Source organism: Odocoileus virginianus, chromosome 20 (genome assembly GCF_023699985.2).
Source record: "Odocoileus virginianus isolate 20LAN1187 ecotype Illinois chromosome 20, Ovbor_1.2, whole genome shotgun sequence".
Classification (NCBI taxonomy): Eukaryota; Metazoa; Chordata; class Mammalia; order Artiodactyla; family Cervidae; genus Odocoileus; species Odocoileus virginianus.
The window spans coordinates 8899391-8923004 of record NC_069693.1 but is presented as its reverse complement, the minus strand read 5'-3'; the positions used below and the strand labels follow the sequence as shown (position 1 = coordinate 8923004).

The following is a 23614-nucleotide window of genomic DNA, read 5'->3' as shown; positions in this document are numbered from 1 at the left end:
CCTAGCCCGGCCTTGGGTGTGTGAGAAGCCCTTGGCCCTGGGCCCTGCCCCCGGTCCTTCCTCCCCCCACACACTGGGGACTCAGCCCTTCCTTGTGTTAAATACAAACCTCTTTATTCTAAGTATCGTACGTTCCTTAATACATTGGATTGAGGCCAGACCTTGAGGTGAGGGGAAAGGGGGGGCCTGGGATATTTGTGTACAGCCTTCCAAAACGCCACCCACCCCACACTGGGCTGGGGAGGTGGTGCTGGGAACGGGCTTCATGGCCTTGGGAACTCCTTGCTCCTTCTAGCAGGTTTCTCCTCGGAACAGGGAGTTTGGGGGGAGGGGAGAAGACCGCTAAGGTTCTTGCCAGCCCAAGGGTCTGTGGTGCCAGGCTTGGAGTTGGGGTCGGTGGAGGGGGGGATGGTCTGTCAGCAGCAAAGATGGGGGCACCGAGGCGGGGTTAGGAGAGTCTCAGCGTCAGACCTGGGGCCGCCGTAATGGAGAAGGAGACGGAGGCCGAGGCCAGGGCAGGCAGGCCAGCGGGGAGAGGAGGCGGCCCAGGAAGAGAGGGAGGCTGAGGCAGATAGGTGGCCGGGGCACGGGGATGTCTGCGAAGAAGGCGCGGTCCCGAGGTGGGGACAGGGCTGCCACCTCGCAGAGTTCCAGGTCCCGGGTCACCGCCAGGATCTCCTGGCGGGCGGCTGTGTGGCGCAGACCACGGATGTCAAGGAGCGTTGCCACATGCTTCTGCCTGGGGGTGGAGGAGGGGACAGGTGCATGGGGGCCTCCAGATACACTCCCAGCCTGCCTGGGACACCCACCCCACCAGCCGTCTCTTCCAGAACTTGTCTTAGCTCTGGAGCCCCTTTGCTCTCTCCAGATTCCTCCTCCATATCAGTTCTCCCCAGATCTTCCCTCCCCACCAGCCCCTCTAGATCATGTCCTTCCCACCAGCTCCCCTAGATCCCACCAGCCCCCCTCCAGAACTTCCCTCCCAACTAGTTCCAAATCCCCGTACTCACAATGGATTCCAGAGCCCTCACCTCCAAAACCAGAACAAGAATCTTCCTTTTCATCCCATCTCAGCTCTTGATTAAAATAACCTTCCATCTTCACCCCTAGCTGAGCTCAGACCACTCCTGAATGACCATCCTGCTACTCTCGCGTGTTTCAGCTCTGGACTCTGTAGCAATCCTTAACTTCATCTTCACTTTCATCTCACACAACTCCTCATCACCACTCAGATCTAGCCTGGAAGTGCTCACCCCCATCCCTATCCTAACCCTCACCTCACCCCAACACCTGGTCAAGAATATTCTCCACCACTGCTGTTTGGACTCTCATCCAGATTCAACCTCAGAACACTCACTTCACCACTATCCCATTCCTGGAACTGTTATCAAGCAAAATTCTCCCCCAGAACTCCAAATTCACCTTGGGGACCCTCACACCCACCAGAAACTCTATGCTCAAAACTAACTCTATTCCACAACCTTCGCCCCTAAAGGTAACACATCGGAACCTTCCCTTCACCCGATCTCAGCTCCAGATCCCGAATCCAAAACTTAACTCTAGAATCACCATATTTCAATTCAATATCCTGCACCCAACATTCCTTTCCAGAACTTTCATTTCAAACAAAGTTCTGGGGTCTTTACCACCCCCTTCAATCCAGCTCAGCATCTTCACCTGTCCACATTCCACATTCGAAATCCCTGTAGCTCCCAAACACTCATCTAAAATGGGACTCAAGAAACTTCCAGCTCAAGTGAGCTGCAAAACGTGGCCCTCCGAGCTCCAGCTCTGGAACCCCTCCTCCCAGGCCAACTGGAGACCTTTCAAACTTGGATAGCAGCTGGTGGGCTGTATATCCAAGTTCAGATTCAAGTTCAGAAACCCCAGTCCAGCAGGAATGCTGGGACCCCTACTGCCGTGCAACTCTGGGATGCTCTGCTTTCCCAAGGATACAAATCCCACACCTTAGAACCACAACTATCCATCCTGAATCAGTTCCAGAGCCCTTCCCTTCAGCCCCAAGTCCTGACCCTAAACTCAGATGATGCCGTACTCCAGGGTCCTGTGGCGCGTGAATACAGAAAGTCTGAATACAGAACGTCTGTCTGCTGGACCAACGCTGTAGGACACTGCCACCACCACCTTGTGCAAGTGGCAGTGTAGTGTAGTGGTCAGGAGTACCAGCTTAGCGCCTGCTGCCTGGGTTCAAGTCCAAACTTTGCTGCTGGCTGGCTGTGACATTTGGGGTCAGCTAGTTAATCTCTGCCTGCCTCCAATGGTGCTAAGCTCTCAGAACAGTGCTTGCCTTTTACCTGCAAAGAATTTCTAAAATAGCTTTCATTCTAAAATAACTCTTACTTATAGAGTGGGTGTGTGGAACGCTGTTTTAGGTCTGACCTAAGGACTCAATAGTCAAGAACTGGTGTTGTTACTGCTGTCACCACGGATGATGGTAAATCATTCCCCCTTATCATTTGAAAAGAGAACTATTTATTGTCCCCATGGATCAGAGGAGGAGACTGAGGCTCAGAGAGGATCACAGAGAAAGGAAAGAGTCCATCAGGACCTGAACGGCCCCTGCCACTATCCCAGTGCGTGTGCTCCGGTGCGCCCCTGCGTGTCCCCGAGTCCCCCGCGGCTCAACTGATGGGCCGGCCCTTCCTGCCGGCCGGGCGGCCCCGCGCCCCCCCCTGCCCCGGGCTTCCTGTGACTGCTTGTTTGTTTGTGAGCCCTGGTGGCGGCGGCGGCAGCGACGGCGGCGGCAGAAGGAGGGAAATCGTATTAATAATGCCCTGGTTTCCAGCAGGAAACGGCCGTCAGACACGCTCGCCGCCTCCCGCCCTCGCCCAAGAGGCAGGAAACGCACGGACGGATATGCCAGGGCTCGCGGGAGACCTCGGCCCCGCCGGCGGCAGCGCCCGCAGAAAGGGACGGGGCGGCCGTGGGGGGTGGGGAATCTCACCTGATGTCCGGGTAGTCCCGCACCAGCACCCCCACCTCCATCTGGATGCTCGGCGTGTCTTCCAGGCGGAGAACTTCGGCCAAACGGGGCACCACGGCGTCCAGCCACGAGGCCTGGGACTCCTGCAGATAAGAGAGGACCCCGGGCTCACACCCTCGGCCCCAGTCAACGTTTATCCTCTCGAAACCACCCTCTCCCGAGGTCCCGCCGTTTTCTCGTCGGTAAAACCAGGCAGAGGGTGGGCTGTAGTCAGAGATTATCTGGGACCTTTGGAAATTTGAAGGAAAATCCGTAATATAATCTACTGTTTGTAGATAATTTGGGGCTCAGGGACAAAATGTTACCATTGGGGGAAACTGGACAAAGTATGCCAGAGATCTCTCTGCACTCTTTCTTATAACCACATGTGAATCTACAGTTGTCTCCCCACAAATTAACAAGAAAATTCCAAGGACTCTAGGTTAGAAACTCCCGGGATAGCCTGAGTGAGACCCTTCCGGTCTTGCTGATTATAACTGGGTGCAAATAAGATTTGCTGATTTTAAAAGCTTGGATTTGGGAGCGCTCAAGTTCTGAGTTTCTATTGCATTTAGCGACTCTCTGTGCTCGTAATAATAATAGCTAATGTTCGGGATTCCAGGTCCTAAGCCCCTTTAACTGATCTAATCGCCACAACAACGCATAGGGGACCACTTTTCTCATTTGAGCCCAGAGTGAGCTCTCGCCGCTGGGAGAAAGCCGACTTTTTACCCGTAGAGGGCAGAGATCAGAGTGTTACAGTTGGGTACAAGTTGTGTGAGGGTCTCATTCTAAGCCCCCGCCCCCGGCTATCGAGTCCCCGGATTCCCGGAAGCCAAGGTTTTCCTGGTTTCAGAGCCCCCCACCCCCACCCCACCCCCTCTGACCGCACTAACCAGCCGTCGGAACAGCCTCTCCAGCTGCGCGGCGTCCTCCCGGAGCCTCCCGGCCACGCGGCTGCGGGTCCGCGCGGAACCACAGCGCAGGCGCCCGCGGAACAGAGGCCGCACGTACTCGATGAGCGCCCGCCGGTGCAGCTCGGCCACCAGTGCCTGGGGACCGGGGAAGCCGCAAGGGGGTGTGAGCCGCCGATGACCCTCTCTCCCAGCTTCCCACCCGCCCGCGCCCACTCCGGGTACCCAACGGGAACCCCTCCCTGCCCCCAGTCCACCGGCAGTCCTCCTGACTCCTTATGGGGAACCCCTGTCCTGCTCCCTAATCAGCCCGCGAACCCACCGGCCCCCAAAGGATGCCCCATCCCAGCCCTCTCGGCTTTCTCCGGAGCTCCACCTCCGAGTGGCCCCAACCCTGCCGGCAACCCCCTCCCCCGCTACACCCCGATACCCGTGGGCACCCTCCGCGCAGACCCCAGATTGAGCGCCACCTATCTCTCCCTAATAGAGTTGCTCCCCGCCTAGAAGAGGTCTCTCCCAGCCGAGCACTCTGGCTCCCCTCTGCCCCTCGCCCCCCGGCCTCCCGGGTTCCACCCCGCACCCCTCCACCGCCAAAGCAGACGCACCTGGTAAGGCTCATCCTGCATTCTGCGCAGTGCGAGGGCCTTAGCGCCCAGCGTGCCCACGATGCCATCCAGGGCCTCCGAGCTGCTCAGCCACTTCCTGCGCATCAGCTTGCTAAAGTGCGGCTGGGTGGGACAGAGTGGGTAGAGGTTTGAGGCTCGCCTCCTTTCCACCACCCTCTTTCTTCACTTAGCATGTCAATATTTGTTCCCCAAACTCTGCTCCTGCACAGTGCTGAGGACACAGCAGTGCCAGAGACAGTCCAGCCCTGCCTCCCTGGGGGCTCACAGGCAGAAGGGGAGACCGACCCATTCCCAGGGGGTTAGGAAATCCAGAGAGGAATGGCTGAGTCAGCATAGAGAGTCAAGGAGGGCTTCCTGGAGGAGGGGTCCCCAGAGCTGAGGTCCTGAAGATGGTCACTGTTAGCCAAGTGAAGAGTGGCAGGGGGAGTGAGTGAATCCAGGGGAAAGCCAGTGTGAGAAAGATTCAGATTTCAGATGGGCCTGCAGATCAGAGGGCCAGAAAGGTCAGTGTGGCTGGCAAAACCATCTAGATAATTCACAGGCCCAATGCAAAGTGAAAATTGGGAAACCTTTGTTCAAAAATAATTACTTAAGAGGCAGCAGAGTGTTAAACCAAGCTAAGGGCCAGTCTAAGCAGGAAAAGGAGTTAGGGTTGGCAAGGAGGGGGAAGGTCGTGTATGACTGCCCAGTGGACAGGTAGGGCTGGTCAGGTGAACGGAACAGAGCACAGAAGCCTCCTGGGCCGTGTGAGGATCTCCAGATTTCTCCTGAGGGTACTGGGGAGCCATGGAAGGTTCTGAGCAGGAGAGGGAGCAGATCAGCTTTGGGCTTCACCGAGATGGCTGGGAGGGGGCAAGACTGAGGCAGAAATGAGGGGTCTGGAAAGAGGGGGAAGGGGTGAGGAGGCAAGGAAAATACAGGTAGTAGATGCATAGGATGTAGTGGGTGGTCACCTGTCGGGAGGGCGGGCGGCATCTAGGTCCCAGAGCTGGGATGGGGAGTGGGTCTCTCCCTGAGATGGAGGCTGGGAGAAGCGAGGGGAGATGCTGCTGTTGGATGGACACTGGGAGCTGGCGGTCCCCAGACACCTTTGAGATTGGTGTCCATGGGGGCCCGAAGCAGTACCCTATTCCATTCAGCCCTGCACCCCCTTCCTGCTCTTTCATCCCACAGTAGCCCAGTTTTCTGATCCTCCAGAACTGAGGCCTGTGGGCTTTTGTTAGAAAGCAGGCATGAATCAAACGAGCTGACGCTGTTAGTACAGCACTCGACTCCGGAAGTGTTGCTGTTGCTATGAACTCTGTACATTTACGAAGATGACAATGGTCAGTACTCGAGAGCCAAGACTTGAGCTAAACACTTTATGGCCGCAAGCCCATTGCTTCCTCACAGCCATCTGAGAAGGCTGTGCTCATTTTCCAGATGAGCAAACAGAGACCCCAAGGGGAAAGCCATTTGCCCAAGACCCGCTACCTGCAAGTGGTACTGCCAGGCCTGGAATAAAGACTGTACCTAATTCCCCCACCACGCTCACTTACTTTCATTCCCATTTGGTCATTGTCCATTGGGTCATTCAACAAACATTCTCTGAGCCTTTCCTGCATGGCCCAGCCCTGTGTGGATCACTGGGAACACATCAGATAACTCTTGGGAACACAGTGCAAAATGAGATAAACAAAACTCCAAGCGCGTGATCATCATAAGCCATTGGGGGGAATCTGAATTCTGATCTGATATGTGATGATATTAAGGACTGATTGTTCCATTTGTTAGGTAGGAGAGTGGCAGTGAATTATGTTTGTTTAAAAAGGCCGGATTCCTTATCTTTTTGGAGATACAGGTTGAAGTGCTGATGGATGATGACAGGATGTTAAGGATGTGCTTTAAAAGAAACCAGTGGGCAGGAGAGGTGGGGGGAGAGGTGGAGTTGATACTTGCTGGAGCTGGTCCACGGGAGGTCATTCTGCTGACTTTTGTGTATGTTTGAAATTTTCCATTACAAGAAAGTTATTTTAGAAGCATTCCAACAAATCCTTGCCCTTGAGAAACTAACATTCCAGTGGGAGGAGACAGATTGGGGGAAAAAAAAAAAGCAAAGGATATAGCATGGCAGGTAGTGATAAGTGCTTTGGAGACAAACAGAGCCGGGGCCGGGGGGAGGGGGAGTCTCAAGGGGCTTCTATTTTAAATAGGACAGTCAGAGGAGGTCCTTCTGAGAAGGCGACATTTGAGTCAAAACTTGAAAGAGGTGAGAGAGGGAGCTCTGGGGCTATTGAGGGAAGAGAAGTCCAGGCAGAGGGACCGGCAGGTGCAAAGGCACTGAGGTTGGAATGCGTCTGACACATTAAGGAGTGGCTGGCGGGTGGCTGTGCTGCAGTGGAATAAGCAAGGAGGGAAGCGGGAGGAGATGAGGTCAGGGAGGGAACGGGCAGACCCTCCAGGCCCTTGGGGGGCCACAGCGAGGACCTTGGCCTTTGCCCAGAGTGAGCTGGGAGCCATGGAGGGCTCTAAGCAGAGGCGGGACACAGCCTGATACACAGCATGGACTGAACACAAATTACAACCAGAGACACACAGCTGTCAGTTCTGTTCCCCGGTGTTCCCACCAGCCCCTGACTCCTGTCTCTGAACCTCGTCCCCTCTGTGCATGTGCAGGAGCCCAGAGATGCGTAAATGGGGCTCTTGGGACTAGGGGAGGCTGGGCAGGGATTGGGGGGGACCTCAGTGAGGAGGAGCTCCGCCAGTCCCAAGTCCCCTTCCCACTGATGGCTGTCCTCCCCCTGACCATGTCCTCCTGCCTCTTCCTTCCTGCACCCCTCCACCCCCCTAAACCACCCAGATATAGCTGTTTCCCCACCCCACCCCCTCTGCTTCCCAAACACTGAGTCATGGGCTGAAAGGAGCTGCAGGATGATGTGGGGGCACCCCCTTACCCTGGCCCCACCCCAGCCCACCGCCTCTCACCTGCAGCTCCTGGAACAGTAGGTCTGTCAGGACGCGGTGGCAGAGTCGGATCACACGGTCCAGAGCGCTGGCTGCCGCTTCCCGGGCCGGCTCACTCTCAGGGGGCCCTACTCGGGCCAGGCGCTCTGCCAGAGCCCTGCGGGGATCCATGGCACCAAAAGTCATGGACCCCAACATCTCAGCCCAACTGTCTGGACCTGTCTCCCCTTAGATGGACCCTATTTTGTGGGTCACAGGGGTGACAGGTCAGAGGGGGAGCTGGCGGAAGTCAGGGGCTCTGGGGAGGGCCTGGGGTGAGAAATATCAGGGGATGTCTGGAGGGTTGGGGATTTGGGGGGCTCTGTGGCCTGTCTGGGAGTCTAGGGGGATGTAGTGGGCAGGAAGCAGTCTCTCTGGGTCTGTTTCTCTTGGTGCTTTCTGGGTGAGAGTGGGGACGCCTCCATCCTAAAAGTCTGTGATTCTAAAGGACGATCATTCTAAAATTCTACCTTTCTCATTTTCTGTCACTGTAACAATTGATGATCATTTCCATCACTGAAAGGAGAATAACCTGGTTTGGAGGGCACTTGGCACTTTCTGCCCAAATTCCAGCAGACCCCCTACTGAGAGCATATTTCCCTGAGTCTCCACACTTGTGCCAAGTTTTTCTGTACAAAAGAGTGGAGGCCACTGTCCACCCACTGCGGACAGATTAAATGGAAGATGGCAGATCCAGACAGTGGGCAACAGTTCAGATATGAAAGAGGAATGTGGGAACTCTTCAGGTGCTCACAGAAAGACCTCCAAGGTGTAAAAGGGAAAAGGACAGAGTGTGTTCAATATTCTACCATTTGTATTTTGGGGGAGTCATCCCCCCCTTTTTTTTGGCTATGATGCAAGGCATGTGCGTGTGGGATCTTAGTTCCCCACCAGGGATCGAAACTTTGTCCCCTGCAGTGGAAGCACAGAGTCTTAACTGCCAGGGAAGTTCCTGTATTTCTTTTTTTTTTTTTGTAAGAGAAGGAATAATATGTATGCACATAGTAATATATTTACTTGTATATGTATGAAATATGCATATGCATGCATATCTATACATATGCATGAAGTGTGCCTCTGCATATATATACATATTTACTGGTAAATATATCAAATACCCCTGCAAAGATATGGGAGACATTAGTAATAACTGGACCAGAGGGTAACAGAGGGAAGCTTTTCATTGTATGCCCTATTGTATCTTGAATGCACTCCCAATTTTAAAAATTCAGTTAAAAATAAGTCAATAAAAAGGGAAGTAATATAACAGAATCACTTTGCTGTACAGAAGAAATTAACACAACATTGTAAATCAACTATACAAGTAAGATAAAAACATTCAAAAAAAATAATGTAATTCCTAGAGTCTGGCTTCTAGGTTCCTGTAATTCTAACACCCCCAGGTTTTCATTACTCTGTTATCTAGTGATGCTGTGGTTCTTTCTAGGACTCCCAGGGTTTAGGATTCTCAGGTCCCCTGTATGTGCCTCTCAGGGCCAGGTGTGCAGCCCCCACCCAGGATCCAGGCACCCCAGTTGAGCTTGTCACCCTGGACTGGCATCTCCCCCATACCCTGTGGATGCTCTCACCTCAGAGGGGGGCCACAGTTGACCAGGGAGATGGTCCTGCTGATGTAGGTGTCGGGTGGCAGCTCGCGGACTCCTGGGTTGTCATGGAATCGCTCCACACGCTGCTGGAAGCTGGTGGGAGGAGAAAGGGGAAATGGCAGACAGATGGAGCACCGCAGGATAAGGGTCCCTGGCTGGGTAGTCAGCCCTGCAAAACCTGTGATCCCTACAGAGGTGCCCCTGACCATCTTGATTCACTTTCATCTGTCCTCTCTCTGTTGGATCCCGGGTCCAGGTGCCCACCCCCCACCCCCAGTCCTCCGTACCTCTGCAGAAACTCTGCCAGCCCTCCTAGGCAGCAGTGGGCCATCCGCTCCCCAAACTCCTGGCTGATGCGGGGCGCTCGCTCTGTGTGCTCTTCCAGCAGCTGTGTGGTCCGGCGGGTGAGGAGGGGGTGAGGAGGGTGCCAGGTCCCAATCTCCCACCCCGCCTGATTCTCCCTCCTCTTCCCCGCCGGGTACCTCACACACGTCCTGGGCCAGGTTGCTGGACCAGTCTTCCGTGCTCCCCCAGTGCTCCCCGTCCTCCTGCAGCACTCGAAGCAGGGCTGCCCGCGTCTGAGCCTGGAGGAGGGTAGAGACAGGAGTCAGAACCCCTGGAGCCTCTCCCACCACCATCCCCATACCTTAGGCCCCAGCAGGTCTGGACTCTACCTGTGAGCTCATCAAGGTAACACCAGAGAGGGGCTTGCCCAGAAAACTGCCCCAGCCTTTTCCATTCCTAAGCCTACAATTTGGCGCCTGATATTAAAGAGTCTGTGGTTTTAAGGCACCTCCATCAAATAACCAGAGGGCTTGAGGGTTTATTCTCTCATTATCTGATGATTCTAAGACTCTGTTGGCAGGTTCCACAAAACAGTTCGCTCATGGTTTCCAAATTCTGTGAGTCAAGAATTCCAAGAATCTGAGGTTCTCAGGTTTACACATCTCTGATTCTCTAGTTCTGCGCTGTCTTCAGTTCAGTGAGTCTGAGAATCTAGACTTGTTCTAGCCTAAATTTCAAAACTTCAAGTTTAGAATCAAACTAATTAGAATCAGAATTGCAACTAGAATTAGAGTTGCAAAGATTCTGATTTCTGTGGCTGAGGCAGGACTGGCTTTTAGACCAGAAACACAGCAGTGGCAGGGATGGGTGTTTACAGAAGGGCCATTCTGCTTAAAGGTAACTGTGTCTGGCCAGTTATTCAGCATGTTTATTTACTATCAGCCCTGTTTATATGCAAAGATGTTTTGATGCCCTCTTTCTGTGAATCCTTGGGTCTGTGAGCTGAGGTCCTGTGACTGACTCTGTCTTGCTGTAAAATTTGAAGTGTCTGAATATATTGAACCTTTACTGAGTGTCCCTATGGCCGGCTAGGTGCTTGAGATACACTGAACATGAGACAGAATTGATCAGTATGGGCTTAATTTCTCTCTTTTGGACAAAACTCAGAAGTCCATAAAGGGAAAAGGGAGATGGAAATAGGGAAAGGGGGAGGGGAGAGGCCCCTCAAGCCCAGTGTAACCCCTCCCTCTCTACAGAGTGCCTCCTGCTTCCTGATCGCCAACGCCAAGTTCTGGGTACCTTCACGTCTGTGACACATTCATCCTCCAAGCCACGAAGGGTGCCGGGCGACAGAAGGGGCCCCAGCTCCCCGTTCTCCAGAGCAACCATGTCCACCAGACCTAGGACCTCTCTAGGGGTGGGGGAAAGAGACAGGGGGTCTGTGAGAGCTGGGGCTGGACAACTGGAACCCTCCCCACACCCATCCCTTCACCCTCTCTGTGTTTGTGACCCGAGCCACTCCCTTCCTCCCTTGGGGCCAGCTTTGCTCATCCCTCTAAGGAAGTCTCTGGAATTGTTGCTCCCTTGGCTCCAGCTCTCTGAGTCAGCTCCCTGATGGATGGTGTCCGGGCAAGACTTGGAGGGATCAAGTCCAGGCGTGACAATTTGGCACGCAAGGTCTCACCCACCAGAGGTTCACAGGACAGAAGCTTCCTTCCACCTCTAGCCCTAGTCCCTATGGCCTCGCCTGGTAGGCCTCCCCCATCAGCCCTCACTCCTGGCTTCTGCCCTTCTGCATGCCCTGGCCTGTGCCTTGCCACCACTCTCCTCACACTTTCCTACCACCTCCACACACACCAGCCTTTGGCTCATCGCATCCCCTCAGCCAGAAGCCCCATCTCCCTGCAAGTCAGACTTAACATCTCGACATCCCAGACTCCCTATTCTGCCTCCCCCTCTGACGGTTGGCGTGAACAGATGGGATGTAGGTTGGGGGTAACTGTTGCCTTACTATTCTTCTGGTGTCAGCACCCTGATTTTGATGAGGAACCACCCACTCCCTCTCCGTCCAATGTGTGGTTTGGGTGTGGCTGATCCCTTTTCCCTGGAGCCCATAGTGACCCAGTTATTACTAATCATGGTATTCCATCCTCTGGCCACAAGAATGGAATGTTTTAAGGTCCAAAGGCTTGATGGTTATAAAATTCTAGGACTGGAAGTGAAAATGGTACTCAGGTTCTAGATGCTAAGATTATAGAATTCAAGGGGCTAAAACTGTGAAGGATCAACAGTGTCAAAGTTCTAGGATCCAAAGAGGGGATGGGGAATTTCCTGGTGGTCTAGTGATTAGGACTCTGAGCTTTCACTGCTGAGAGCAGATTCAGTCCCTGGTCAGGGATTTAAGATCCCACAGCCTTACATGGCAGACAAAAAAAAAAAATACCCACTAAGGTATATAGGACTCAAAGGCTCATCAGTGCCAAGGTTCTAGAATTGAAAATGTCATCAATTCTAAAGTTCTAAGATTGAAAGAGTCATCAGTGCTAGTGCCCTAGGCTAGAGCACTGTGAAGGCTAGTGAAGGCTAGAGTGCTGTATGGGTTCTAGAATTCTAAGGGTCAACAGTGCCAAGATTTCAGGAGGAAAAGGGTCACTGGTGCTAAGATTCTCGGATTGGAAGGGTGGGCAGTGCTAACATTCTAAGAGTGCAAATGTTGAGGATTCTAAGGTTCCTGGCTGGTACTAAGGTTCTAGGATCTGAAAGCTTCCTGTTGCCGAGTTCTAGCGTGGAAAGCTTGCTGAGCCAGAAGATTCTCGGACTGTAAATGTCACCAGTGCCGAGTCTGGAAGGGTCAAAGATGTTCAAGTTCTAGGATTGAAAGTCCAGGGTCCTTAGGGTCTGAAGAGGCCGGGATTGGACCGGGTGGAGGGAGGGGCGTCGCACGCGACTTCGGGGCAGCTGACGGCTGGCCCCCAGCTCACCTGGGGTACACCTGGTTGTGCCAGTGCAGCAGCGCGTAGCGGTCGGCCAGCGGCAGCCTCCGGCGGGCGGCGGCCCCGATCCACTCGGCCAGCGCGCCGTGGTAGCCGCGCAGGTAGATGCCGAAGGCGCCCAGGCCGGCTGGGTAGGAGGGCGCCAGGCGGCCCCGCACGACGCCCATGTCCTCCAGCAGCCGTCCCCGCAGCGCCTCCAACTGCCCGGCCAGGCCCCCGGGCGCCCCGGGCGCCGCCGCCTCCAGGCGCTCCCGGGCCGCGCGCGCCACCGCCTCGGCCCAGCGGGCACGCAGCTTGCGGGCAGCCTCGGGTCCCCGGCGCCCGTCGGCCGCCTCCTCCTGCACCAACACCTGGCCCAGCTGCGCCACGGCGCCCGCCCCAGCGCCCGCGCCCAGCCCGGGGCCCGCCAGCGTCTCGCGCACCAGCGCCCACATCTCGCGCTGCAGGGCCTCGTAGAGCAGAGCCACGTCCCGCGCCCGGCGGCCGCCGCCCGCGCCCTCGGCCTTGGGCGGCCCGGGCGCGCCGCCCCCCGACGACGCCAGCTCTTCGGCCTCTAGCTCCAAGATGTGCTCGTCGGCCCGCGCGAGCTCACGCTGCTGGATCAAGCTCAGGATCTCCAACACTGTGGGCGCAAAGCGGACGATCAGGGGCTGGAAAACGGGGCGGAAGGGGGCGAAGAATGGGAAAAGGTGGGAGGCGAGGGGGAGAAAGTTACGGGTGGTGAGGGGATGGGGGCAGAAGTGGAGGAGGAGGTCAAGGGAGGAAGGTGAGGAGAATGGAGAGCATGTGGAAAGGGGTCAGGACTTGGGGCGGGGAGGATGGGGGAGAGAGGATGAAGGAGGGAAAGAGAGAGTCAGGAAACGGAGGAGACAGGAGAGGGTTGGGGAGGGAAGAGGGGGGTTGGTGATGGGAGAGGGAGTCTGCATATGGGAAGGAGGTCAAAAGACTAGAGGGTGTCTAATTAGGAAGAGGATAAGATGAGGGTAGGGGTTGAGGAAGAAGGAAGGGATTAGGGCTTGGGGTAAGGGGTCAGGGCTGGGAAGAGAGTATCAGGTGGTGGGTTAAGATATGGGGACGGGTCACGGGAGCTGAGGGCAGATAGGATAGAAAAAGTGCATGAAGATTTTTTTAAAAGGCATCAGGGAAAGTGGAGAGGCTGGAGGAGGACAGTTCGATCCAGGTGACAGGAGAGATGGGGGCTTGGAGGTGGGAGGAGGATGTGAGGACCAGAGGTGGGGCTTTTGGGGTGCAGACAACTGTGGGGGTGACCTGGCTCTCTGGTGATTTCACATCCCCCCAGGAGAGGGGAGTCCTCTGAGGGGTTGGGAGGCCTCTGAGTGAAAGCAGAAGCAGGGTCCCAGTGGCCCAGGGTTACCCCCAACACCTCCCCCCACTCCCCTTCCTCCCTGGCAGAGAAACTATTTCCTGGCCAGTGCTATTTCTGCCCATCCGTTTCCAGAAGGCGGGGGCTCCACTCACCCGCTTTGCACCTCCCTGCAGTGCCCTCCCAGTCCCTAGGGCGCCAGGCTGAAATAGCCTCTGATGCAGGATGTGGAAGGCATCAGAGGATGAAGAAAGGGGACTCCGGTGCTGGAGCAACAACGGCTGTCCGTGGTGGGGAGGCCGGGGTGGGGGTTGGGGAATAGAGACAGGGCTGGAGGTGGGCTGGATGAAGGTGGGGATTGGAACAGGGTTGGGGTTGGGGTGGGGTGTCAGGGTTAAGGCTGGAGATGAGGATGGGGTGAAGGTGGGGGTTGGGATGCGGTAGTTTAGGATGAGAGTGAGGTTGGTACTGGAAATCTAAAGAGGGAGGTGGGAAAGGAATTGAGGATGATGTCTGGGCTTTGGGGTAAGGATGGGGTTGGAGATGAGTTTAGGTGGAAGCTGAGGAGGGAAAGGAGGAGGTGAGTTTGAAGAAGTCTGGAGATGAGCTGGGGTTAGGAATGTGGAGAGTTGAAGTTGGAGGTTGGGGGTTAGGATTGGGACTGAGAGGTTGAGTTTGGGTTAAGGTTGAAAATGGGGGCTGGGAATCTGACTAGAACTGAATGAGGACGTTGGGGAGGTGAGTGGGGTTGAAGGGGGACACTGAGATAGACCTGGGGTTGGGGGTTGGGAGTGAGATGGAAGAGGGGAAAGGATTGCACACAGGGACGGGACTGAAGGTGGGATGAGAGGAAAGGAACGGGCCACAGCACGGGACTGGACTGCTTGGCAGTTGTCATGGTGTTGGGCATAGCTCTCAGGTTAAAGACGGCATTTGGAAAAAGGGATGGGTTGAGAATAAGCATGTGGTTGTGTCAGGGTGGAGACAGATGATGGGGTTGGAATAAGTGTGACTGGAAACCAGAAAGGCACTGAGGAAGACATTGGGGTTTGGGGTACTACTAGGGTTGAGGATACAGCTAGAGTGGCATTATGAGTTGAATTGTGTTTATCCCCCCCACCTCAAAAAAAAAAAAAAAGATATGTGAAGCCCTAACCCTTAATACCTCAGAATGGGATCTTATTTGGAAATAAGCCATTTGCAGAGGTCATCAAGTTAAAATGGGATCACAGGGTGGGCCCTGATCCAGTGTGACTGTTGTCTTTATAAGAAGGGAAATTTGGACACCAAGAGTGACAGGCACAGAGAAGAACATGATGTGAAGATAGAGAAGGCCACAGGCGGATGGAAGGCGGGAGGGATGCAGCTACAAAGCTAGAAATGCCCAGCGAAGTGCCAGAAGTTGGCAGAGACCAGACAGGTCTCAGAGTGGGCATGGCCCTGCCAACACCTTGATTTCAGACCTCTTCAACTGCAAGAGAATAAATGTCTGCTGTCTTAAGTCAGCCAGTTTGTGTACTAACAGGAAACTAACCCAGGCGGAGGTGGGTTTAGGGGGATGTAGCCGGGAGATGGAGGGAGACATTAGGCATGGGCCTGAGCTTGAAGATGAAACTTAGGCGTAAGTGGAAGTAGGGATGAAGTTGAAGGTGGAGGCTGGGGCTGGGAGTTTAGGATTGAGGTAGTTAGGGTTGGGGTTCAGAGTGGGATGGAAGAAAAGAAGAGATTGGTGAAGGAGTAGGTTGAGGTGGGGATTGGAGTTTGGGGCCAGAATTAGGGCTAAGGATGGGAATGGGGTGGACTGTGGAGGTTAGGGAGGGGTTTAAGGTCAAGGTCAAATGTGGATACTTTGAAAGGAGATGGGATTGAGGCTGAATTTGAGAGGAGTAAGGGAAAGAGGATTGAAACTGGAGACAGGGAGGGGGTTGGAGGAGATGAGGCCAGAGTTAGTGATTTGATTGTCTTTGGACGGGGCAAGGTCGAAGGCGGCAGGTGGAGAAAGGGACAGATTGGGGCTGCGGGTGGAGATGGGACTGAAGCTGGAGCTTGATGATGGAGATTAGGACCGCAGGAGGGACGGGCTGGCCCTGTCCATGGAGGTGGGCGGATGGAAATTGGAGATGTGAATGGCAATGATGTCACAGGTAGAGACCCTGTGATTCTCCCAGGTCTGGGCAGGGCTCCCAGCTCACCTGACAAGGGCTCTTTCACCTTCGGGGGCTCTGGGACCTTGGGCGGGGGCTCGGGAGCCGCCTCACCTGCGGGCACCACCCTCTCAGCCAGTGATGCCCGCCGGGGCTTGGGCCCACGCCCCAGTCTCAGGAAGGCCAGTCTCCGTGCAGCCTCTCCAGCTGCCTCCTCATCGCCCTGGGCTCGGATCCCCTGAAGCCTGGCCAGGAGGCCAAAGTCTGCTGAGCTCCTGCGAATTCCTGGCGACAGCACCCGGCCCAGGAAAGAGCGAGGCTGCCCATCCCCGGGGCTGCCTGCCCGCCGGCCAGGGGTTTTGCCCAGCCGGAAGGGGGACAGGCCTGCCAGCTTCTCCAGGGTGGCTCGGCGACGACATGACGTTCCATTGGGCAGAGCCCCCAGCTCCCCAGCCTCCTCTTCTTCCAGTCCTGAGACTTCCTCAAAGGGGTTCCGAGAGGACCTCAGAGGCAGTGTGCCTGCCCGGGGCACCTTAGAGTCTGCCACCCCTAGACTCTTCAGGATGGGCATTTTGACAGGAGAGGACCTGGGGGCGGGAGGGGGGGAAATGGACCATCGGTATTGTTGGTGACAGGTGGCATTGATGACAGTACCTTTGTGTATTTGAAGCATTTTGAAGCATGTGTGCCAAGCACTGGTCTGAGCACTTACACACCCCTGCAATCTGCACAACCTCATGAGGTGAGCACTGTCACTATGCCCATTTTGCAGATGAGGAAACTAAGGCTCTTAAAAGCCTAACGTCCCATGGTGATTCAGGGAGAAAGCTGGGATCCAGACCCAGGCCTGTCCGATTCTAGATCCTGGGTTCTTTCTCCAGAGCACTGGCCTTCAGACCCTTCCCCTACCTCACTCCTGCCCTGGGACCCTCCTATTCCAGGAGAAAACAGGCTGAGAGGGGAAGGTCCCCTCCTGTATGGGGACCCAGACCACACCTCACCATCTACCCAGGCATCCTGTTCATACTCTCGGGCACCTTTGTCTCCTCCCCATCCAGTCAGTACTCCTATTACCTCTACCTCATTCATTTCTCCAGCAAACTTTTCCTGGGAAAGATCCAGAATAAGCAAATCCATAGAGACAGAAAGATTAGTGGTTGCCAGTGACTGGGAGAAAGGGACTGGGGCCTGACCACTTAATAGGTACAGGGTTTCCTCTTAGAGGGATGGAGATGTTCTGGAATTTGTGGTGATGTTTGACCAACCTTGTGAATACATGAAATGCCACTGAACTATACACTTTAAAATGGCTAATGTGGTTAATTTAGTGATGTATAGATTTTACCACACACACACATACATGCACACGTGTTTACACACACACACACATACACACTTACTAGGTATTTGTATCAGTCCAGCCCTGTGCAGGCACAGAGTACACAGCGGTGGACAAGGCAGACCCAGTCTCTGCCCCTGTGGGGCTGGAAGCTTCCAGAGTCTGGCCCATTCCATCTACATCCCTGTCTCCTCCCTCTTCATGGCTCCTACCCTAGTCCAAGCCCCTCCTTCTTCTCTGCTTCAGCCTCCTCCCTGATCTCCAGCCTCTAGTCCTCCAGTGCACCTTTGAGGCCCTCGTTAGGGCTCAAACCCGCCCCTCCCCTTCTCTTAACCCTCCATGGCTCCCCAGTGCCCTCAGGACAAAATTCAGGCTGGCCAGCTGTATCCCTCATCAGCACTATCCCACATTTTCCTCCTTCCTCCAGGCTTCTCTGGGCTTCAACATCTGCTTCTACATGGAATTCTGTTCTCCATGGTCCATTCAGGCTTTGGGACCCAGCTCAGATGTTGCTGCCTCCAGGAAGCTCTCCAGGATACCCAGGCTGAATCAGGTGCTCCCCTCCTTGATATTCCCACTCTGGGTCATCACTGTCGGGATGGGGCTGTGAGCCCGAGAGGGCTGAGTCAGGACTGTCTGGGTCACCACTGTGTCCTCAGTTCCCAGGGCAGGCACTCTGGGAAAGAATGGGGGCCAAACAGGAAACAAAGGAAGGGGGCAAGGGCTTCATTTCTCGTGGGGGAGGAAGAATGATAAGTCAAACTGGAGAGGTCAGCAAGAAGCAGGCTAGGCAGGGCCTCAGAAGTCACAAGGCAGGGCCTGAGCTTTCTCCCGAGGGCACTGGGGAGTTGTGAAGGGCTCTTTTTCCTTTGTTTTAACTTTTGGCCACGTGTGGAACCTCAGTTCCCTAACCAGGCATTGAACCCACACCCCCTGCATTGGAAGGCAGAGTCTTAATTGCTGAACTGCTGGGGAAGTTCCGGAAGGGCACTTTTGAAAACAATGAAATAGTCCAAACATTCAGAAAAGTATAGAAAACAAATTTAATAAACACCCTTGTGCTTACAATCCTAGCTGCATCTAATGCAAATATATGCTCTCTTGGGTTCAGTTTTTTGTTTTCTAAATAAATAAGCATTGCAGAGCATTCCCTGGTGGTCCAGTGGTTAGGGGGCTTCCCAGGTGGCGCTAGTGGTAAAGAACCCGCTTGACAACGCAGGAGATGTGAGTGATGCAGGTTTGATCCCTGAGTCGGGAAGATCCCCTGGAGGAGGGCATGGCAACCCACTCCAGTATTATGCCTGGAGAATCCCATGGATAGAGGAGCCTAACAGGCTACAGTCCATAGGGTCGCAAAGGGCTGGACACAGCTGAAGTGCCTTAGCACGCACCAGTGGTTAGGACTCTGCTTTCACCGCCGAGTGCACAGGTTAGACACAGGTCAGGGAACAAAGACTCAAGCGTTGCAAAAGCACTGAAGCGCCCCACACCCCTCCCTGATCCCACCCGCTCTAGCCCTCTCCCAAGGAAAGCCATCCCTTTGCCTACCCAGACTAGTACTCAGAAATAGCACATTGCTTTGTGTGGTTTCAAACTCTCTATAAACACTGTCTTACTACATGTATCCCCTGCAACTTGCTTTTTCTTTCCTCACATTTTACATGTGAGATTTGTCCATGCCTGTCTCTGTGGCTCTAATTAGTGCTGCATACTGTACTCCACTGTGCAACTATGATAAAATGTGTAAAGTATCAGATGTTCCCACATCCTCTTCTGGCCAGACACATAGGTTGTTTTCAACCGGGGCAGAGTCGGAGCAGGTTAGGGACAGGGTCAAGACGGGGCACTGGATGTAGGGGTGCACGGGGGCACTGGGAGGAGGCCGATGCTGAAGGGGCCCTGAGCTGGCTGGGCTGTGGGCACGAGCCTCTCCTTTGCTGGTGGTGACCCCACTTCTTTCCTCCCTGACTTCAGCCTCTAGACTTTAGCCATTGTCTCTCAAGCCTCCTGTTCCTCAAAACACCATCCTAGCCTCTCTCCAGTCTTGATGGTCCCCGATCCCCACGGGAGGCAGTCACCATGGCAACCCTTGCCTGGAACCCCTGTGGCTGTGGGCAATTGGTGCCAGCCCCTCCACATACACTTACACACACACACACAGACACACACATACACACACACACACACACACACACACACACACACCACATACTGATTCTCTTTCATCTTCCAAGCTGGGCTCCATAGGCTTCATCTCCAAAATGGCTCCGTCATCCCCTAGAACTGGCTCCATCATTCCTCCCCCCAAGAAAACTCCACCTCCCTCTCAAAACAGGGGCCTTCGATTTCCCTCCAGCGGAAGTCAGCACCACTCAAACTAGATCTTTTTTCACCCAAAGGAGATTTGACATTCCTACTCCAGCTCAGACATCGACCCCTAAACTGGAACTCCTCCTCTGCCCAATCATTTCCAACATCCTCAGACCTGTCTGCAACACTTTCCCAAAACTGACCCCAACGTCTTTCCCTTTCCTGGCTCCAGCACCTACCTCTGCAACCTGACTCCGACATCCTGCCCCCTCCAGACCCCTTGTCGGCCTCCGGGTGCCCGGCCCCTGACTCACTTCCGAGGGATCCCTCAAGCCCCCCAGCCTCTAGGCCCCCGCAGGATGTCTTGGCCACCAGAGCTTCCCTCTTTGGGCTCCTCCTCCTCTTCCTTGCTGCCAGCCTTTCCCCAATGCCCCGAACCTTCTGCAGACCGGCCGGCCTGTGTGCAGAAGTCATCACCTCCAGTCCCATGCCTATGATCAGGGAATTGTCCTGACCAGCTGTGTCCTACACAACCCCAATCCAGACCCTGCCCGCAAACAACTCGGTCACCAGACCTACCTGTTCCAGGTTCACCTACATCTTCAATGCCAGCCTCATCCCACCTCCTGCTCTATCTCCATCCCAACCCTGGTCACCGCTCCCATCTCTGGGACCCCATCTCTTGGGGACGGAGCAGACTGCCCGTCCCTCTCTGGCCGCAGCCTTCCCACCTGAACTCAGAGAGCTTCCAACCCAATGACATTGTGTCTCTCTTCTCCCTTGGTGCTTCCAAGCTCTGCATGACTCCCTGGCAGCCTGGATCGTCAGAGTCCCCATGGTGTGCCCTGCAGCCTCCTCCTCCAGCTCCCCCTTTCCTCCCTCCAGCCTCTTGCTGGCTGACACCCCCCCCCCCCTGCCGCAGCCAGGTCAGGTCCTAGAGTTTCTCTTTGCCCCCAGCTTCTCCTGGCTTCAGGGCACACGTTCTCCCAAATTCTGGTCCAGCCCCCAATTCAGAGGCGCCGGGGGCGCGTGACTCCCCTCCTCCTGCACACTTACCTCCTTGTCAGTGTCCCTCTGTCCCTGCTGCTGTCCTGTGTTGAGGCTACTTCAGGCAGGACTGCCAAGAGCTTGGATCTGAGGAGGGGGGGTTAGAGGAGGTCAATTTCCTGTCAGGAAACCCCTCCCTCTCTGGGGCCAGGGGCGGGAAGGACTTGTTATCTGTCTGCCCTTTTAGGCCAGGCTGTGGCTGGGCTGGGAAGAGGGACAAGGCTGCAGTCAGGCCCCACCTTCATCCACCCCGACCGGAATTGGCACCCCCCCAGTCTGCTCTTCACACCTTCCAAGGTGACAACACCATCCTGGGTGCCCCCCGGAGACACCCCATGCTGGCTGTGGGCCCCGAAGTTCTCTCGTGAGCTCCCCGCCCTGAGGTAAAGACATGGAGGAAGGTTCTGCCGGGACCAGGGGCTGGTTGGAGGCCTCAGGGGTGGCCCTGGGCAGGGCTCTGCTTCTGTGGTTCTCTCTGCCTGAAAGCCCCCGTCCCCAGGCCTTCATTCGCCTGTCTTCTCTTTATTACCCAGGTCTCAGCTCCAGCGTCCTTTCCTCCAAGGAGAGGTTCCCGACCAGCAAAAGCACTTCTGCCCGCCACGTACTCTCCTCCCTCCCCGGAGACATTGCTCTGATTTGTCAGGTCCTTTGTAGCACTTTCTACAACCTGAAATGATCAAGTCCCTCTGGCTCCCTGGTAGATTTTCTGACTGTCCCATTTAAACATAAATTCAGTGCAGATTTTGCTTACCCTGTTCATTGTGATAGCTCTAAATACACACCTGGCACAGAGTAGGTGCTCAGTAAAGATCTGTTAATGGAATGCACCAATGGGGATAGAGCAGTGCTAAGGATGGGATGTTGTGGATGAAGAGGGCAGATGGGTTGGGGCTAGAAATGGGTTGGGGGTTGGATGGAGTGAGATGCAGGATTAGGGTTACTTTCAAGGCTAGGTTTTAGGCTTAGGTGGCCCTTTGGGTTCCCAGGCAGAGTATCCCAGGTGTTTGGCCTGAGAGAATGATCACTTGCCTCAGCTCGATTGGGGTTGGGGTGAGGTAGGGTTGACATTAGGGACAGGAGCTGGGCTCAGGGATCACTCCTTCTCCCCTAGCCCCAGTGAAGGCTCTGGGGACATTAGGTTGGGATAAATGCATCAAGGGTTAAGATTCCAAGGTCTGAAGGCCTCCATTTAAGGATTGGATTTGTCAGCAGAGGGCCCCGGGGAAGGGGCTGATTTGGTGGCCAAGAGGGCAAGGGGAGAAACAGGTTTTGTCCTCCCCAAGTCAGTGTGGACCCATGATAATGAGAAGGCTGGCCGGGCTGGAACCAAGCATCTGTTATGGGCCATGGACACTGTTGGATCTCTCCCTCTTTTTTAACTTAATTTTTTATTGAGCTGTAATTCTTACGACATAAAATTCACCCTTTTAAAGCATATGTCAATGGTTTTTGGTATGTTTGCAAGTTGTGGCAACCATCCCCACTATCTAATTCCAAAGCATTTTCACCACCCCAAAAAGAAATCCTTAAATCTTAAAACCTGTTAGCAGTCATTCCTTATTGCGCTCTCCCCCCAGCCTTTGGCAACCCTGAATCTACTTTCTGTCACTAAAGATTTACCTATTCAGGATATTTCATATCAATTTGTTGTTGTTTAGTTGTGAAGTTGTATCCAACTCTTTACAACCTCATGGACTGTAGCCCTCCAGGCTCCTCTATCCATGGAATTTCCCAGGCAAGAATACCAGAATGGGTTGCCATTTCCTTCTCCAGGAAATCTTCTCGACCCAGGGATCAAACCCTCATCTCCTGCATTGGCAGATAGATTCCTTTACAACTGAGCCACCTGGGAAGCCCATTTCTTATAAATGGAATTATACAATAAGTGGTCTTTGGTATGCTTCTTTTGATGAGCATAAGTTTTTAAGGTTATCCATGCCACAGCCTCCCTTTTTTAAGCCTCAGTCTCCCCATCTGGGAAATGAGGTGGTGACCATACTGGGAACTACGGAACCAGGGTGAGCCCTGAAGAGTGGTGGGCAACCTGTGTAGGGAGGTGATCTTCTGCCCTCGTGTGGTGTTTCGGAGAACTGCGGCTGTCAGCGCTAGGGCTGGGAAGGGATTGGGCGGATTCAGCCTCTATCCCATTCCCAACACCCCACCCCTCATCCCGCAGAACCCTTGGGATCCCAAAGCTTCCGGAACAACATTCTGAGCTCCCCCCCTCTGCCTCCCACCATCTCTGAGACTCCTCAGGCTCCATTTGTTGAATAATAATAATATCACCCGTTTAAGAAATTCTAATCTGTTCCCGCAAGAACTGCTTTCCTTACATAGTCTCATTAATTTGTCGCAGAGCTAGGCTGCTACTTTTACTCTCCAGAGACAGGAAACCACAGTGGCCAAGAGCCTGCTTTGTGGAGTTTGGTGACGCTTGTGCTCAAATCTCAGCCCTGCTGCGTACCAGCTGTGTGGACTTCAGCATGTGATTTTCCCTCTGTAAGCAGGGGTGACAACGATGGTCCAATCTCATGGTGTAGCAAAAAGGATGAAGTGCTCAGAACCTGGCACAGAGGAAGCCTCTGTGAGTAGATGTAGCTGATAGTATCAAGCAGTGATATACAGGTCAATATGTTACCACCAGCTCTCTGCTGAGTGAGGACAGAAAGCCTTTCTTTGTAGCTCGTGCCAATTTCCATGGTGTAAATATTCCCACCATGGCTAATTCCAGGCTACCAGGGTGACATCATTGAAAGCGTTTGGGGGAAAAAAGATGTGCCGTCACCCCTTACATAGCAGTTTCACTGTAATAGAATACAATAGATGTAAATAACCTCAGGATCACACATAAGAACAAAATGTAAAATAATTAGGACGTGACGACTATTATCTTTGCTTTAAATGTAATTTATTTAATTGTATGTTTGCATAATTTAATTTTTAATGATGACTGTTTAACAACCAGCTCCAAAATCCCTGAGACTTCAACAATCAGCTTGTGAGCTGGCTCCAGCAGGCTGCTATCATTGTCAAACCAGTTTTTTAGAAAGGGAAACTGAG

General features: G+C 54.1%; 1 protein-coding gene and 1 long non-coding RNA gene across 2 annotated transcripts; one reads left to right on the top strand and one right to left on the bottom strand.

Annotated features, from left to right (window-relative positions):
• Nucleotides 1-92: 92 nt before the first annotated feature.
• Nucleotides 93-20745, bottom strand: EXOC3L2 (exocyst complex component 3 like 2). Its single transcript, XM_020898210.2, has 12 exons — nt 20564-20745; nt 15907-16445; nt 12379-13012; nt 10697-10808; nt 9595-9696; nt 9400-9500; nt 9095-9205; nt 7488-7623; nt 4503-4625; nt 3880-4035; nt 2966-3087; nt 93-739 (listed from the first exon to the last, which is right to left on the bottom strand). The coding sequence occupies exons 2-12, from the start codon at nt 16427-16429 to the stop codon at nt 466-468; spliced, it is 2394 nt and encodes a 797-aa protein (XP_020753869.2). The 5' UTR covers nt 16430-16445; nt 20564-20745; the 3' UTR covers nt 93-465.
• On the top strand, nt 20721-21300 carry LOC139029832 (uncharacterized). The gene is made up of 2 exons (XR_011482067.1): nt 20721-20937; nt 21088-21300. It is a non-coding gene; the product is annotated as an uncharacterized lncRNA (long non-coding RNA).
• Nucleotides 21301-23614: the final 2314 nt, after the last annotated feature.